The 16,187-nt window shown below is 43.3% G+C and overlaps 2 protein-coding genes across 4 annotated transcripts in view; one reads left to right on the top strand and one right to left on the bottom strand.

Annotated features, from left to right (window-relative positions):
- LOC118370268 (vang-like protein 1) overlaps window positions 1–6,906 on the top strand; it is a 56,203-nt gene extending 49,297 nt beyond the window's left edge. For both annotated transcript variants that reach the window (XM_052499317.1, XM_052499316.1), the window contains exons 7-9: window positions 1,243–1,390; window positions 3,199–3,433; window positions 3,667–6,906. In XM_052499317.1, coding sequence (XP_052355277.1) covers window positions 1,243–1,390; window positions 3,199–3,433; window positions 3,667–3,927 — 644 coding nt within the window. In that variant the 3' untranslated portion in view covers window positions 3,928–6,906. The remainder of the gene's footprint in view (window positions 1–1,242; window positions 1,391–3,198; window positions 3,434–3,666) is intronic.
- Window positions 6,907–12,102: 5,196 nt separating this feature from the next.
- Window positions 12,103–16,187, bottom strand: part of LOC118370266 (calsequestrin-2-like) — a 17,482-nt gene continuing 13,397 nt past the window's right edge. For both annotated transcript variants that reach the window (XM_035755211.2, XM_035755209.2), the window contains 8 exons: window positions 15,011–15,119; window positions 14,214–14,287; window positions 13,966–14,096; window positions 13,586–13,631; window positions 13,430–13,484; window positions 13,053–13,153; window positions 12,863–12,937; window positions 12,103–12,687 (listed from right to left, as the gene is read on the bottom strand). In XM_035755211.2, the coding sequence (XP_035611104.1) occupies window positions 12,469–12,687; window positions 12,863–12,937; window positions 13,053–13,153; window positions 13,430–13,484; window positions 13,586–13,631; window positions 13,966–14,096; window positions 14,214–14,287; window positions 15,011–15,119 (810 nt within the window). In that variant the 3' untranslated portion in view covers window positions 12,103–12,468. The remainder of the gene's footprint in view (window positions 12,688–12,862; window positions 12,938–13,052; window positions 13,154–13,429; window positions 13,485–13,585; window positions 13,632–13,965; window positions 14,097–14,213; window positions 14,288–15,010; window positions 15,120–16,187) is intronic.

Below are 16,187 nucleotides of genomic sequence, written 5' to 3'. Positions count from 1 at the left end.
TGCTTGTGACTACTCATGAAGCAATTTCCTACTCTGTGTTCCCCATAAGTGTACCCCCCCCCTCTCTCTGCCTCTCTTTCGCTCTGGCTCTTGCCCTCTTCCTCCCTCTATTCTTTCTCTGCCTCCCTCCTCCCTCCAGTAGAGCTCAGAGATGAGACAGCCAGCAGTGTTAAATCAATAGCTATACTGCCCACTGTCACTCTCCTCTTGTTCTCCTCATTGAGGAGCTGGTCTCTGGGGAGTGTCACCACAGTAACTGCGGCAGGGACAGTGATTTGGGGTAGTCTAGAAGAGAGACTGTCCTCCCTCCATTATCCATGACCAAGGTCCATCACCTAACCACTAAGCATGGTAGAGGCTGTTAGAACACACACTGATGAGTTGGCAGGAGACATGGCTTTGCTGAAATGAATCATGATAGTCATAGACAGGCACCCTTAATTCCAAATGTTTAGCTTAACAGTACTATATTTTATACTGACATGCCCATGTACAGACCCACAGGGCTCTCTCCTTTACACCAAGCAGGCAGTGTTCTTTTGATCACCAGGTAATTCTTCTTTGTGGTATTAACCCCCAACATTACTACTTGAAAAGAAAACAAATCTCTTTTGGGTTGGTGAGTTGACGGGTTCATGACCTGACTGGCAGTGCAAACATGGCTGCCGTTTCTCAGACTGGAGAAATAGGGCCTGGATATATAATACAATTCTCCAGTCCTGAATCGCCAGCCTACATGAATACTGCAGCAGCTCCCTCTCTTAGCCTCTATTAACATGAGCCGTCGCTCTCTTGCATATTAACAATCTCATAATGACATGCGACTGACATTCAACTTTTGAAGTTGGCCGGGGAAGTTTATTAAGACGGACACTCGGCTCCGCTCAAAGACACAGAGAGGCGGAGTAGCTAAGAACCCGGAATAACAGAATCTTACAGTGGATGCGTGGGTGTGGTGGTTTGAACTTGGTACATGCATTTTCAACTATATCCATTATTTTCTTTGATTACTGTGTTCCGTCCTTTACGATTTTAGGGTTTACTACTATTCAAAGACAGTGTTTGTTCAGTTGTCACACAGTTTAAAAAAAAAGTGTCTATATGTCTGTGTTACGTTGAGTATAGGGCATGTTTTTTTTACTGTGGAGATATCTTGACACTCTGACTTTGCAAGATTCTGTATCAATGGAAGTAATGAACACCTGTATTAACCGAACATCCCTCTGTTGTCTGCCTCCCTAGGCCCTGAGAACAACGCAGCGACCGGATTGGCCCACTCCCAGTCCCGGGCTATGATTGCCGCTGCCGCCCGCCGCCGAGACACCAGTCACAACGAGCTGTACTACGAGGAGGCCGAGCACGAGAGACGCGTCCGTAAACGCAAGGCCCGGTGAGAGACATGTTTGGGGGGGGTTTCGGCTGTTTGGTAAATGAATGGAAGGACATATGGGGATTGTTTTTCTACATATTTGTGGTAAAGGAGCAGTTTGGACTTACCAACCAAACGGATACTAAAGTATGTCTCCTCTCTTTGGTTTGATATTAGATCACATTTACATTTGAATCGCTAAACAGACTCTCTTATCCAGAGCAACTAATAATTAGTGCATTAATCTTAAGATAGCTAGGTGAGAGACAGTTGTAGTAAGAAAGTTTTCCCTAAATAAAGTACAGTACCAGTCAAAAGTTTGGACACACCTACTCATTCAAGGGTTTTTCTTTATTTGTACTATTTTCTACGTTGTAGAATAATAGTGAAGACATCAAAACTATGAAATAACACACATGGAATCATGTATTAACCAAAAAAGTGTTAAGCAAATCAAAATATATTTTAGATTTTTCAAAGTAGCAACCTATGCCTTGATGACAGCTTTGCATTCTCTCAACCAGCTTTACCTGGAATGCTTTTCAAACAGACTTGGAGTTCCCACATATGCTGAGCACTTGTTTGCTGATCTTTCACTCTGCAGTCCATCTCATCTCAAACCATCTCAATTGGTTTGAGGTCAAGTGATTGTGGAGGCCAGGTCATCTGATGCAGCACTACATCACTCTCCTTGGTCAAATAGCACTTACACAGCCTGGAGGTGTGTTGGGTCATTGTCCTGTTGAAAAACAAATGATAGTCCCATTCAGCACTAACCAGATGGGATGGCATATCGCTGCAGAATGCTGTGGTAGCCATGCTGGTTAAGTGTGCCTTGACTTCTAAATAAATTACAGATTTCCACCGGTCTAATGTCCATTGCTCATGTTTCTTGGCCCAAGCAAGTCTCCTCTTCTTATTCTTGTCCTTTAGTAGTGGTTTCTTTGTAGAAATTAGACCATGAAGGCCTGATTCACGCAGTCTCCTCTGAACAGTTGGTGTTGAGATGTGTCTGTTATTTAAACTCTGAAGCATTTATTTGGGCCGCAATTTCTGAGGCTGGTAATGAATGTATCCTCTGCAGCAGAGGTAAATCTGCGCCTTCCTTTCCTGTGGCGGTCCTCATGAGAGCCAGTTTCATCATAGCGCTTGATGGTTTTTGCGACTCCATTTGAAGAAACTTTCAAAGTTCTTGACATTTTCCGGATTGACTGACCTTCATGTCTTAGTAATGAATTGTAACTATTGTTTCTCTTTGCTTATTTGAGCTGTTCTTGACATAATATGGACATGGTCTTATACCACCCCTACCTTGTCACAACACAACTGATTGGATCAAACACATTAAGAAGGAAAGAAATTCCAACAATTAACTTAAAAAGGCACACCTGTTAATTGAAATGCTTTCCAGGTGACTACCTCATGAAGCTGGTTGAGAGAATGCCAAGTGTGCAAAACTGTCATCAAGGCAAAGGGTGGCTACTTTGAAGAATCTGAAATATAAAATATTTTTTGATTTGTTTAACACGTTTTTGGTTACTACATGATTCCATATGTTTTGTTTCATAGTTTTGATGTCTTAGTAAAAATAAAGAAAAACCCTTCAATTAGTAGGTGTCCAAACTTTTGACTGGTACTGTAGTTAAAAGCTAATTCAAGACAAGTGCAGGTAATTGTTTTAGTTCTATATATTTTTGTAGTTACTCCTATGCCATGTAAAGCCTTTTTAGATGTTTCCAAAGCCCCTGTAGTAGAAGTATACACTCCATCATTGTGCACTGAACAACCACATTGCGCGCTGAACAACCACATTTCATGTGCCCTCCTAGACTGGTGGTGGCGGTAGAGGAGGCCTTCACACACATCAAGCGCATGCAGGAGGAGGAGCAGAAGAAAGCCCCCGGGGACGTAATGGACCCCCGCGAGGCCGCCCAGGCCATCTTCCCCTCCATGGCCCGCTCCCTGCAGAAGTATCTTCGCACCACCAGGCAGCAGCACTGCCACAGCATGGAGAGCATCCAGCAGCACCTTGCCTTCTGCATCACCAACAACATGACGCCCAAGGTGACCAAGTGTTCTCATCAGTGGAGGCTGGTGGGAGGAGAAATCGGAGGAAAAGCGGATTGAAATGGCTGGAATGGAATAGTTTGGGATTTCATTCCATTCCAGCCATTACAATGAGCCCGTCCACCATCATCCCCCACTGGTTTTGACCAACTCCTTTGAGTGGCACCTTACTTGTATAGTAGTAACAAATAATTATGTTATTGGGAAAGTGCTAACTCCTCTCCTCATAGGCCTTCCTGGAGAGTTACCTGACCCCCGGGCCCACCTTGCAGTATGGCCGCGAGCGCTGGCTGGCCCGGCAGTGGACTCTGGTCAGCGAGGTGTCGGTCACCAGTGGCCTCAAGGAGGGCGCCATCTTCCTCCTAAAGTGCATAGACTTCAGCCTGGTGGTGACGGCCAAAAGGATCCCCTACATCCAGCTTTCAGAGGAGTTCATCGACCCCAAGTCGCACAAGTTCGTCCTGCGGCTACAGTCAGAGACCTCTGTGTAGAACTGGACAACTGTCTTTACCACCACACACCTTTTTTTAGTTTTGTTTTCAATATGTTTTATTTTGGGTTTGCAGTTTTATTTTATTTTTTGATTTTTATATTATATATGAATATATATGTTACACATGCTGGAATATATTATCCTTTTTTTATCTATGGTTTACCTGGTTTATGAGTTAATATAAAAAAAATGTTTAAAAAAAAATATACACCGGTGATGAATTTGACTTGTCTTGCATGCACACACAGAAGATTGAACTGAACTCTGTGGAGATGGAACTGTAGATGAACAATGTGTGCACACAACTGCATATGTGTCAATGTCTATGAACACAATCAGTTGTTCCACCTCTGAAAGACTGATGCAGAGCTCAAGACAAGGAATTATTTTAATTCCATGACTCCAGACAGAAGGTGGAGACCGAAGGAGGGGGACGGCCATTTTGACATCTCACCAAAGAGTCAAATGACACTACTGTTGCCATGGACATTCCTTGATTCCCCCTCAGCCAAACCACTACAGATGGTGAACTGCCACTATTTAACTTCTGGACAAAATGTTTATTTTAACACAAACCGTCTCAGGCCTGTCTGCTGTTCTGAAACTATAGCTACTTAATTGTCTTTTTTAATGTTACATGCACATGTTCTCTACATCTGTATATTGATTATGTATAAACACATTGTGATATGTTGTTTAGGTCTGTGTACTGGGTCAATCTCCCATTTCCTTATATCCCGATCTGTGGGTGTACAGAGCAAGACATGAATATCGGTGGCATTCATTGTTATTCTGATATTTTTAAAAACAACCTTGTTTTAGCTGTTATTGGTGATGTTAAATAGAAATTAAATTAGCCAATTTATACGATTACCCCCCAAGGGGATCTGTTAAAAAATATATATATTTTCGACCTCAAAGTGTGTACTGTAGTATGGCTTTATGCATACAGCAGCACTTTCCCAGGCGCAATGTCGCAATAGAACAGCATGTTATACTGCAGTACATCTCGTCCACAAGCCATCTCTATAACCAGGTTATTCTGTACTATACAGGACTATGTTCTTTTGTAAGTACTACTGTCAAAACGGGCTCAGAATGGTCCATCCATATCCCAAATTAACTTATGTAACATTTTCAATATACCATTATACACTCATGGCTGGTTTGTAAAGCAGAGCTCTTCAAACGTATTAGGAATCCCATAGTCGCCCATATTAGGAATCCCATAGGATCCTGATTGCTGATGTAAATCAATATTTACAGCTTCTGTAATGGATTTTGGAGATGTGCTGCTGTCTCGTTCCACTCTTACATTTTTCATAGGATGGTCCCACTTCCCAGCGTAGTCATATTTTGATAACGTGCCCATTAAGGACCCTGCATTTGCTGAAACTTAAGTTACCTTTTTATAAAGCGACACATTCATTCCCTGCATATATCTCTTCTCAGGGTTCAGGCTTTCACTTATATCACGCTTACTTTGCCTGATAGAGCACTCCGGGAGAGAAGATACACAGATACAACTAATGTATGACACTGATTTGGACCAGAGCCTCAATCTGCCTGTGTACCTTGTACACGGTACGCAGAACTCTATTCAGAATCGTGCTTCTACACCTGCATTGCTTGCTGTTTGGGGTTTTAGGCTGGGTTTCTGTACAGCACTTTGAGATATCAGCTGATGTAAGGAGGACTATCTATATAAATGGATTATTCTGCAGCTATTACCATTGAAAGTCTAAGCGGTTAATTAAGCTAATCGCCTCTTGAGATGGTATGGTACTAGGGGGTGAAGAGGAGCCTCCCTTGTAACTCACCCGTCTGGTTCATCTTCTATTGCAATGTCATCAAGCGAGATATCATGTTGAGCTGTGAATCTGGGGACCTGATAGCTTTGAGTCTGTTCCTTATTTAAAAGGATGAACATAAAAATCAATCATGACATCAGAATCCTATATTCTCCCCAAGTGAATGTGGGTGGCAGATTGAGATCCATCCAGGATGAATTGTTTCAGAGGTGATCAGGATCCTATCTACTTAAGATCTCATAAATCCCCATGTAGAATGGACTTCCGGTTTGTCGAGGTCCTCCACGGTATTACAGCTCTGCATGTCATTCATGAAAACAAAACTGTCCGTGGGCGCCCCCTGGCAGACAAACCAGAAGGTGTCAGGCGTTGGTATGGCAATAATGGGTTACTGTTGGGTGCTGACACATTCACAAACAAACGCATGGTGCCGTGGCAGGTTATACACAAACCATTTTTAACCGTCAGCATGTGGCTCATAAAAGCCACTTGGAAATGCAACTCTCTTTTTTTTTCTCATGAAAATTTTTCTCGTCTTCATGAAAACTTTTTTTTTATACTTATAGCACTGGGAGTCTTTTGTACCCATAATTGATGGACTTTGTCTTTACACTGTATGTATTTATGTAGCTAAGCGTGTGCATATACCACATTCCCTTATCACATGCTCAGCCTTCCCTGTTCTGACAGCAGATTGACGTTTATTGGGATGAGTCTTGCCCTGGAGGCAGAACTGAGCGATTTCCGCTAGATGTGCCAGTGGCAAAGTCTTTATGGCAAAAAATAATCAAAACAAAAAAATAGCTTTTTGTTCTTAATTTAAGTTTAGTGTTAGCAGTGTGGTTAAGATCATGCCTTTGTGCCTGTGCCAGCTAGTGACCACTCTGTAGAGCTGCCTCCGGTACAGGAGTCATCCCAATAAATGCTAACCTGGGTATTGACCTCTGTCAAGGTTTGCTGGCCTGGTCACAGATCTGTTTGTGCTGTTACTGCCAGGTTCTGCTAACCTGGCAGTAACTGATCTGCGACCAGGCTAAAGGTTAGCCAGGTTGCACCCATACTGTAGACCTCTGCTTTTTACTGACCTGACAACGCATTGTAATCAATGTGTCAATTTCACTATACAACAGGCATTTGTGTAAAATAAACTTTTGTATGAACATGTATTAACTGGCTCTAAGAAGGACTGTTTTTCAAGCATTCCATTGAAAGGATATTTTTTTGGACCACACAACTATATCCTAGGCATGTCTGTGGTCCTAGGATGGTTATAGGTGCGACGATGAGTGCCGTTGGTACTAAGAAATCTCTTGCATTGAATGTCACCCAGGCAGAGAAAGTGAAATGACCATTACCTGTTGGCTCTTCTGTGAAGGCTCAATAAGGAGCTGTCAGTGTGTATAATTGTCCAGACTAGAGTTCCACTACTTTATAAATTATTACAGTGCAGCCAGACTACCCACAAGTACCACAGTGTGTTATGACCTATTAACTGTCAAACCCCATTTTTAAACATTCTGCTCTGTCATCGCCCATTAACAGTTTGATCCTGCTATATGAGCCAAATGTCACCTTGTTGGGTTATTTTGGGGCTGGCTGGTTGTTGTCATGGTGCCCATAGTAATTGGCTTGCTGTCAGGCTCTCCGTGGGGCGCCACACAGCCTTGTGGGTAAATGAATGTGTGCAGCGGCGACGCACACGACCTCATCCCCGAAAACCTGCTGCGGGCCCACCTGTCACTACTCATCTATCACCGGTTTAACCCTCGCTTCTCCTTTGCTCTCCAGAAGAGCCACAGAAATACATTGTTAGAGTGTGGAGAGGAAACTAGAAGCATTTGCATCTAAATGGAATGTTTTTTTTTCTCATACTTTCCCTCATTTGGTTTTGTAATGACTTGGTGATGTGTGCCGGCCTGGCTGTGTGCAGACCGACTGAAGCAGAGGGGAGAGATCAGTGGTATTTTGTTCTCACAGCCTGCTCTGAGTCGGGCCTTTTGGGCTTTGGGCTCTGCTGAACGAGATCAGTTCTGGGTAGGGCAGATCTATAGTACTACCCTGTTCTCACAGAGTCTGACGAAGCTCTCCTGACCAAGGAGCTTGACTCTGAAACACATCAGGAATACACACTGAAAGGACCAATGCAGCTGTTTTTATCACAATATCAAATTATTTCTGAGTAACAATTAAGTACCTTACTCCGATTATTTTCAATTAAAATGGTTGAAAATAAACAAAAATAGCAAAGGGCAATTTCTCAAGCAAGAATTTACCGTTGCTGGAACTATCTGGGAGTGGTCTGAGAGGGGAGGGGAAAACAGAAAATTGGCTGTTATTGGCAGAGGTTTGAAACTCTTTCTTATTGGTCTATTAAATGAGAAGTTTGCTTTTTCACAACAAAATCAATTTTTTTAATGTAAATTCCATGTTATAGAAGGGTCCAGACACTTTTTTGCGATTTCACTTGTTTTTGAGAAAAGTACACAGTATGGGGGCTCTGAAAAAAACACAAACAAAGGCTCCAAAAACATTCAAAACTTTAACTGCAACATTATATTCCGTTTTGTTGCAACTCGAGCGATATCTCTCTTTCCATTCCAGCAGGAGGCTACACGGAGAATGGAACAGCTAGGTAGGGGAAACATCGCATGGAATATAACGTTGTGGATCATGTTCGGAATGACAATTTAATGTGTACAACATCTAAACACCTGCATCACGATACTGAGAGCGTTTCCGTTTCTAAAATGACATATTTGGGTGTTTTTGGAGCATTTGTTCATGTTTTTTTAGAGGCCCCGTACTGCACAACAATGATGAGGAAGTGAATCGTTGCTTGGGGTAAGTTTAAAAAAAAAAAAAACTAGTGAAATCACCCAAAACAATCTGAAACATTACAATTACATTGAGATTTAATTTATAACATAATTTACTGCATCCCACCAAAACAGGCTGAAATTTCAAGTGGTCTTTTCAAGTAGCGTTTACACTAAAATAGCATCTTTCACAATTTCACAGTATTATTCCAACCTCGTGGAAATGTATATAAAACACAGGAAATCACATTTTTGATTTTATTGGGCCTTTAAATGTGCACTAATAGTGGCAGGTGCACATACAGTGCCTTCGGAAAGTATTCAGACCCCTTGACTTTAAAAAAATATTTTTTTTTTACATTACAGCTTTATTCTAAAATTGATTGAATTGTGACGAAGCAAAAATAGGTTTAGACAGTTTAAAAAATATATATATTAGCAAAAAAGAGCACATTTACATAAGTATTCAGACCCTTTACTCAGTACTTGGTTGCAGCACCTTTGGCAGTGATTACAGCCTCGAGTCTTCTTGGGTTTGACGCTACAAGCTTGGCACACCTGTATTTGATGAGTTTCTCCCATTCTTCTCTGCAGATCCTCTCAAGCTCTGTCAGGTTGGATGGGGAGCGTTGCTGCTCAGCCATTTTCAGGTCTCTCCAGAGATGTTCGATCGGATTCCGGGCTCTGGGCCACTCAAGGACATTCAGAGACTTGTCCCGAAGCCACTCCTGCGTTGTTTTGGCTGAGTGCTTAGTGTCATTGTCCTGTTGAAAGGTGAACCTTTTCCCCAAATCTGAGGTTCTGAGCGCCCTGGAGCAGGTTTTCATCAAGGATTTCTCTGTACTTTACTCCATTCATCTTTGCCTCGATACTGACTAGTCTCCCAGTCCCAGCCGCTGAAAAACATCCCCACAGCATGATGCTACCACCACCATGCTTCACCGTAGGGATGGTGCCAGGTTTCCTCCAGGTGTGACGCTTGGCATTCTCTCATCTCCACAGAGGAACTCTGGAGCTCTGTCAGAGTGACCTTCAGGTTCTTGGTCACCTCCCTGACCAATGCCCTTCTCCCCTGTTTGCTCAGTTTGGCCGGGTGGCCAGCTCTAGGGGCCTGCACCTGAGCTCAATTTCGAGTTTCATAGCAAAGGGGCTTAATACTTATCTAAATAAGCTATTTCTGAACCTGTTTTCGCTTTGTCATTATGGGGTATTGTGTGTAGATTGAGGAATTGGTTTGATTTGATCCATTTTAGAACAAGGCTGTAACGTAACAAAATGTGGAAAAAGTTGAAGGGTCTGAATACTTTCCGAAGGCACTAACACTCCCCCTCAATCAATCGTCTCTTTTTCATTGATTTTGTACCTGCAATAAACCTCCCTCTAAGTACCCCACAAAAAATTAACAAGTGTTAGGGCCACACTGTTGAGCTGATAGAGGTAATCTCCATCCAGCCTCCTTCTCTACCTACTCGTATCCTCTATCTTAGGGCCATGTCTGGAAATTATTCTATAATAAAAAAACGAACCCTTTTCCTAACATTAACCTAATTACCCTAACCTGCTGCTTCTCCTAAGTCAATTTGAACAAAAGCTGTATCCCTTCTCGACCAAACCCTTCCTTAATCCCATCTTCCCAACCAATTTTTAATAAAATGTTTACATTTTACCTTTATTTAACCAGGCAATTCAGTTAAGAACACATTCTTATTTTCAATGATGGCCTGGGAACAGTGGGTTAACTGCCTGTTCAGAGGCAGAACGACAGATTTGTACCTTGTCAGCTCGGGGGTTTGAACTCGCAACCTTCCGCATGCCAGCCGCTCTTTGCATTTACTTCAGCCATTATTCATGTTGAACATCACGTTTTGTCATGACACGGGTATCAATAAAACTGAAGGCCCTGGAGACCCTCACTGGGGGCCACAACCATAATTCAGACACTCATTATGGTCTTAAGTGTTTTCATTCCCTGGTTCCCTTGGTGCAGGGAGAACATGCAGTCATCTGTCCTGTCTCCTGCGGATACAACCTCTTAGCTCCTCCACCACATCCCTTCAGCCATAGCATGGCATGTTTATGCATTTTGCCATAATCCAAACATACCGTCTGCATACCACAGCATATGAGTAGCTGGAGGGGGGTGATTTTAACTGAATCTCTCATTATTCATTTATACCCAGTAACACCGATTCACCCAGAGTGTGTGTATGTTAAGTGTGTGTGTGTGGTTGCGGTTGTGGGGTGGGCTGCCTGTGCTTCTCACCCTGCATTAGAAGGACTAACGATGTTGCATTATTCAGAACGGTTTGAATAATTCATAGTGAAAAGTGAATAGCCAGAGAGGATGCTGGTCAGGACTCTGGCTGGCAGTGTGAGATCTGACCTCAGTATTTTATTTAACCTTTATTTAATAAGGCAAGTCAGTTAAAAACAAATGCTTATTTACAATGACGGCCTACCCCAGTGAAACCTGGACAACGCTGGGCCAACTGTGTGCCGCCCTATGGGACTCCCATCATGGCCAGATGTGATGCAGCCTAGATTCAAACCAGGTACTGCAGTGATGCCTCTTGCACAGAGATGCAGTGCCTTAGACCACTGCGCCACCCAGAAGCCCCTGTAATGACGGGCCTGAAGCGCACTCTCTCACACACACACGCACACACTCACACACACACACACAGGTGGAAAAAGTACCCCGTTGTCATACTTAAGTAAAAGTATAGATACCTTAATAGAAAATGACTGAAGTAAAAGTGAAAATCACCCAGTAAAATACTACTTGAGTAAAAGTCTAAAATAATTTGATTTTAAATATACTTAAGTGTCAAAAGTTAAAATATGATTTCTAATTCCTTATATTAAGCAAACGGCACCATTTTCTTGTTTTTTAAATGTACGGATAGCCAGGGGCACACTCCCAACACTCAGACATCATTTACAATTTAAGCATGTTTGTTTTGTGAGTCCGCCAGATCAGAGGCAGTAGGGATGACCAGGTATGTTCTCTTGATAAGTGAATTGGACCATTTTCCTGTCCTGCTAAGAATTTAAAATGTAACCAGTACTTTTGGGTGTCAGGGAAAATGTAAAAACTACATTATTGTCTTTAGGAATGTAGTGAAGTTAAAGTTGTCAAAAATATAAATAGTCAAGTAAAGTACAGATACCCCAAAAAACTACTTAGTAGTATTTTTACTGAAATATTTTACACCACTGCATGTACACACCAGTGGAGGCTGGTGGGAGGAGTTATAGGAGGACTGGCTCATTGTAATGGCTGGAATGGAAGAAATGGAACGGAATCAAACGTGGTTTCCATATGTTTGATATCGTTCCATTTATTCCATTCCAGCCATTACAATGAGTCCGCCCTCTTATAACTCCTCCCACCAGCCTCCACTGGGACACACACATACACACACCCAAAACCTTTAGGTTACATTACATTTATTCATACACAATCACATAATTATACAATCAAGTATTTCTGAAATCAAGACAACACAACCTGGACTCCAAAGAACCTTTACCTTTACAATCCTCTGCCATAAAGAAGCTTTAGCTTTTATTTAGAAAATGTAACAAGTCATTCTATGATGTACTGGTGTTGCAGTTTATTTCACAGTCTAATTAAGTATTTACGTGCTATGGTCTGAGAAATTGCATTGTAACAATTGGTTATTTTAGTGCTTCTAGTACAAAGAACTGAACACTGCAGATATCACTGCAGATACCTGGTATCAAGTAGTAAAGCTATACATGGACATCTTTAAATAAATCCCAAAGAAACCAAGCGTTTACTATTCGATAATTCTCTATAACTACCATTTTACCCTACAATTTTCATGAAAATACAAGATAAAATACCAGACTGTTCAATAAAACATGCAGTCTTTGCTGGACTGCAGGTTAGTCACTGTCATCATGGTCGTCATAGTCATCACCATGATCATCGTGATCGTCACTCTGGTGCCTATCCTCCCTGTCAACCCCGTCATAATCGTCCTTCACATCATCGTCATCCTCAGTGTTGACCTTCCCAGACAGCACGTCTTCGATCCAGTCCTCCAGTTCCTCAGCTGTGGGCAGGTCTTCATCGTTGGACATGTCCAGCCAGACACTGTCCGCCTGCCACAGTGGGGATCAAAGTTCAACCACTGGCCACCTCATCCAATTCAATTTGGTCTTCAGCTCAAGAGGTAATACAGATTCTATTGTAACGAGATGTCCAGAGGTGTTATCTTACCATTACGTTGAACCAACAGGTGGAACACAACTTAAGTTAAAGGAGAGTTCAACTTACGTCTGTCACGTTCACAACTCCAATCTGAGGCTTAAACAGGTTCACCTTGAAGGTCTTCTCCCAGTATGTGGTCAACTAGATCGGGGAGACAGACAAGGCATTGGTGCAGTTTATAAAGCTGATCAAGCACACCAGATGAAATATGTCATTTTATACAGTATGATGGTGTGTATGGGGTCAGAGGTCATACCAGTGGGAAGTCATCAGGGTCTATCCACACTATACTGAGCTCAGGGTTGTTGGTGTTGTCTCTGGCCACGTCTTTCAGGATCTCCAGGAACTCATAACCATCTGGAGAAATCACAGATGGACAGCTTAGAGATATTTGTACACACCCATTTGTGTCCCTACCCATGTACTGTGTTAAATATGGAATCCGCATTAGGGGAAACAGCGCCACTGTCCGCCCCAGCACCTTTGTTATTATTTTATTGTGTGGCCAAAGAGGAAATTGCAGTAAATATTCTGCTGTTCTATCTTTGTTGTTGTAACATTCCAAACGGACGTTGCAGTTTCACCATTTAAGGATTCCAGTTTTACAAATGAGAAAATAAAAGATCAACAAACCTGGGTCTTCCTCCTCAGCAAAGGCTACAATGTGGATCCCATCCAGGTTATCCTCCTGGGAAAGGGATGTTGAATTTGTAAAGGGTACACATATAATACCACCAGTATAATTCCCTTTTCTCAGGGAGAGGTACAGTAACACTGTAGGTAACTCACCCACGTCTCAAACATGTCCTCTGCACGCAACTTTCTCAGAGTCGCCCTGCGGAAGACAGACCGCAGCCACACAACATTTCAAGAATATCCAACAGTAAACTGGGTCATCCATATGAGATCAGGAAGAATAGCAGTGATGATATGAAAAATGACTGGATTCTACGGATCCATCTGCACCAATGGGAGAAGTTAGAACCACAGAACTAAAGGGTCGCATTGAATGTGGATCTCCTGTTCATCTACCGATTGTTCAGTGAAGTCTGACTGACAACATTTTCATGCGATTCTACATGTAAAATCGGTTTGCACAGGGTTCGCTCTCGGGAGGCAAACACTATTGGTGTGTTCAAGCCATTAAATTAAATATTTATTTGGGTTACCTTTTGTGTTGGTGGACAAACTCCACTATCTCCATCTCTGAGAGTTGCCTGCCAGGGAGGATGGCTGGTTCCTCCATGAAGGGCTCATAGAAGTTCACCTCGTTCATCTTCAGAGAAAGGTGTTTCGCCGTCTGCATCACAACACACATACTTAGCCATCACTGATGTTGTGGCGAAACTGACCTCGATACTGTCTACACGCACACAGGTTTGACTTGATTCAGGTTTGTGGAGTGTACTGTACTTACAGCTTTGTCGAATGTGGCGAAGAACTTGATGTAGGGCTGAAACCGCTCTGAGGCCTCCTGGAACGCCTTGTAGTCTGATAGAATGGAAGAAGAGGAAGAGAGAGAGAAAGAAAGAGATTACAGTTTGGTAGGATTGCATTCAAAACTCATCTTCCTTCAGAAAGCTATGTGATCAGGAAAACAAGGGTTGACATTCAATTTCAATTTCCCAGCGTAATCTCTCTCCCTCCTCCTCCTCCTCAGTAACAGAACCATTTTACATCCAGCTTCTGAGGCGCCAGGCTATCCTCTCAATAAGCCACAAGGTCACGGCCGTAGGACCTACAATCTTCTCTCCGAAATAGGATTTTTCCTAATAAAAGCTGCATCACGCCTCTGTCAAATATGAGATTATATCTTCCCTTCTCTCGTTTCTCTGTTTCTTCTTTGGAGCAGCACTGTCTATAATTGCTCTCGACCTATTAGACAGAGAACTAGAAACTATTAAAAGCCTCTCAGGAGGCAAGAAGGAGTGTAGATCAGCCCAGAGCAAAGTGTCTTTATAGCATCTGGCTAAATGGCTATTTGCCTCTATTAGGTCCTATGTGGAGTAGTGAGCTTCTGGGGAGTATTGGGCAGGAACAGCAGGGAGATTTTAAGGGGGCTGATTTGGACAGCTGACGTATGAAACCACACTGAGACGAGACCTTAAAGCAAGAGACAATTTCTCACTCCCATGAGTTCTTCACACAATTCACTTGTTTGACTCGTGTGAACAGGCCATCTCATAATGCATGCCTTGGCATACACAGACTCACATGAGTCCTCTCCCTTGAAGTAACCAATGAGGCGTATGTCTTCCTCCATCCTCTCAAAGGCCCTCAGTTCCATAGGGTTACTGATGAGCTCCACTGGGTCCTCCAACACCTATGGGGCACAACAGCATGGCCATTCATTAACACAGTGGGAGAGAGTGGGCTGTGATGAGTGAGTTGCCTTTAATAACAGAAAAGTTGCCACGTGTACCAGACAAAAAGCATTGCTTGTACTGTACATGAGCAACAGAAGTTTACTCCTTGTGTTTATCTTTTATTAATGTATCATGTTGCCTCTCTACTCCCTTCAAACTACACCACCAGCTGTATTTACCAGTTACAACATCCCTTCAAACATTAACTCTGTTTATTTACCCAGGATAGACAAGGGGGAGAGGACTTAGTGTTCTCCCGCTGAGCCTTGCATTACATTGCAGCATTTACATATCATCTAACGAGGCAGAGGCTGTTCATTTTTTATAACATGATGAGCTAGGAAGTCTTCTCCCCTTGCGGTTCTATCCCTCTTACACTGGAGGAAGAGACACTTCCCTCTTCCTGCTGTCTTCCACCTCCCTCTTACCGCTCTCACCCATGTCCCACTTCCCCCTCTCTCCCTCTCCTACCTCTCTGCCCTCTCTCTCTCTCTCTCTCCCTTGTCCCACCTCCCTCTCTCTCCCTTGTCCCACCTCCCTCTCTCTCCCTTGTCCCACCTCCCTCTTACCTCTCTCTCCTACCTCCCCCTTCCCTCTCTCCTACCTCCCCCTTCACTCTCTCCTACCTCCCCCCTCCACCTCCCTCTCTCTCCCATGTCCCACCTCCCTCTTCCCTTTCTCTCCTACCTCTCTCTTCCCTGTCCCACCTCCCTCTTCCCTCTCTCTTCTACCTCCATCTTCCCTGTCCCACCTCCCTCTTCCACCTCCCTCTTCCCTCTCTCTCCCTTGTCCCACCTCCCTCTTACCTTTCTCCCCTACCTCCCTCATCCCTCTCTCTTCTACCTCCATCTTCCCTGTCCCACCTCCCTCTTCCACCTCCCTCTTCCCTCTCTCTCCCTTGTCCCACCTCCCTCTTACCTCTCTCTCCCTTGTCCCACCTCCCTCTTACCTTTCTCCCCTACCTCCCTCTCTCCCTCTCCCCTACCTCCCTCTCTCCCTCTCCCCTCTCTCTCTCTCTCTCTCCC

Source organism: Oncorhynchus keta, chromosome 37 (genome assembly GCF_023373465.1).
Source record: "Oncorhynchus keta strain PuntledgeMale-10-30-2019 chromosome 37, Oket_V2, whole genome shotgun sequence".
In the NCBI taxonomy this organism is placed as follows: domain Eukaryota; kingdom Metazoa; phylum Chordata; class Actinopteri; order Salmoniformes; family Salmonidae; genus Oncorhynchus; species Oncorhynchus keta.
Note: the sequence above shows the minus strand (reverse complement) of the source record. Positions and strands in the feature narration are given on the sequence as shown.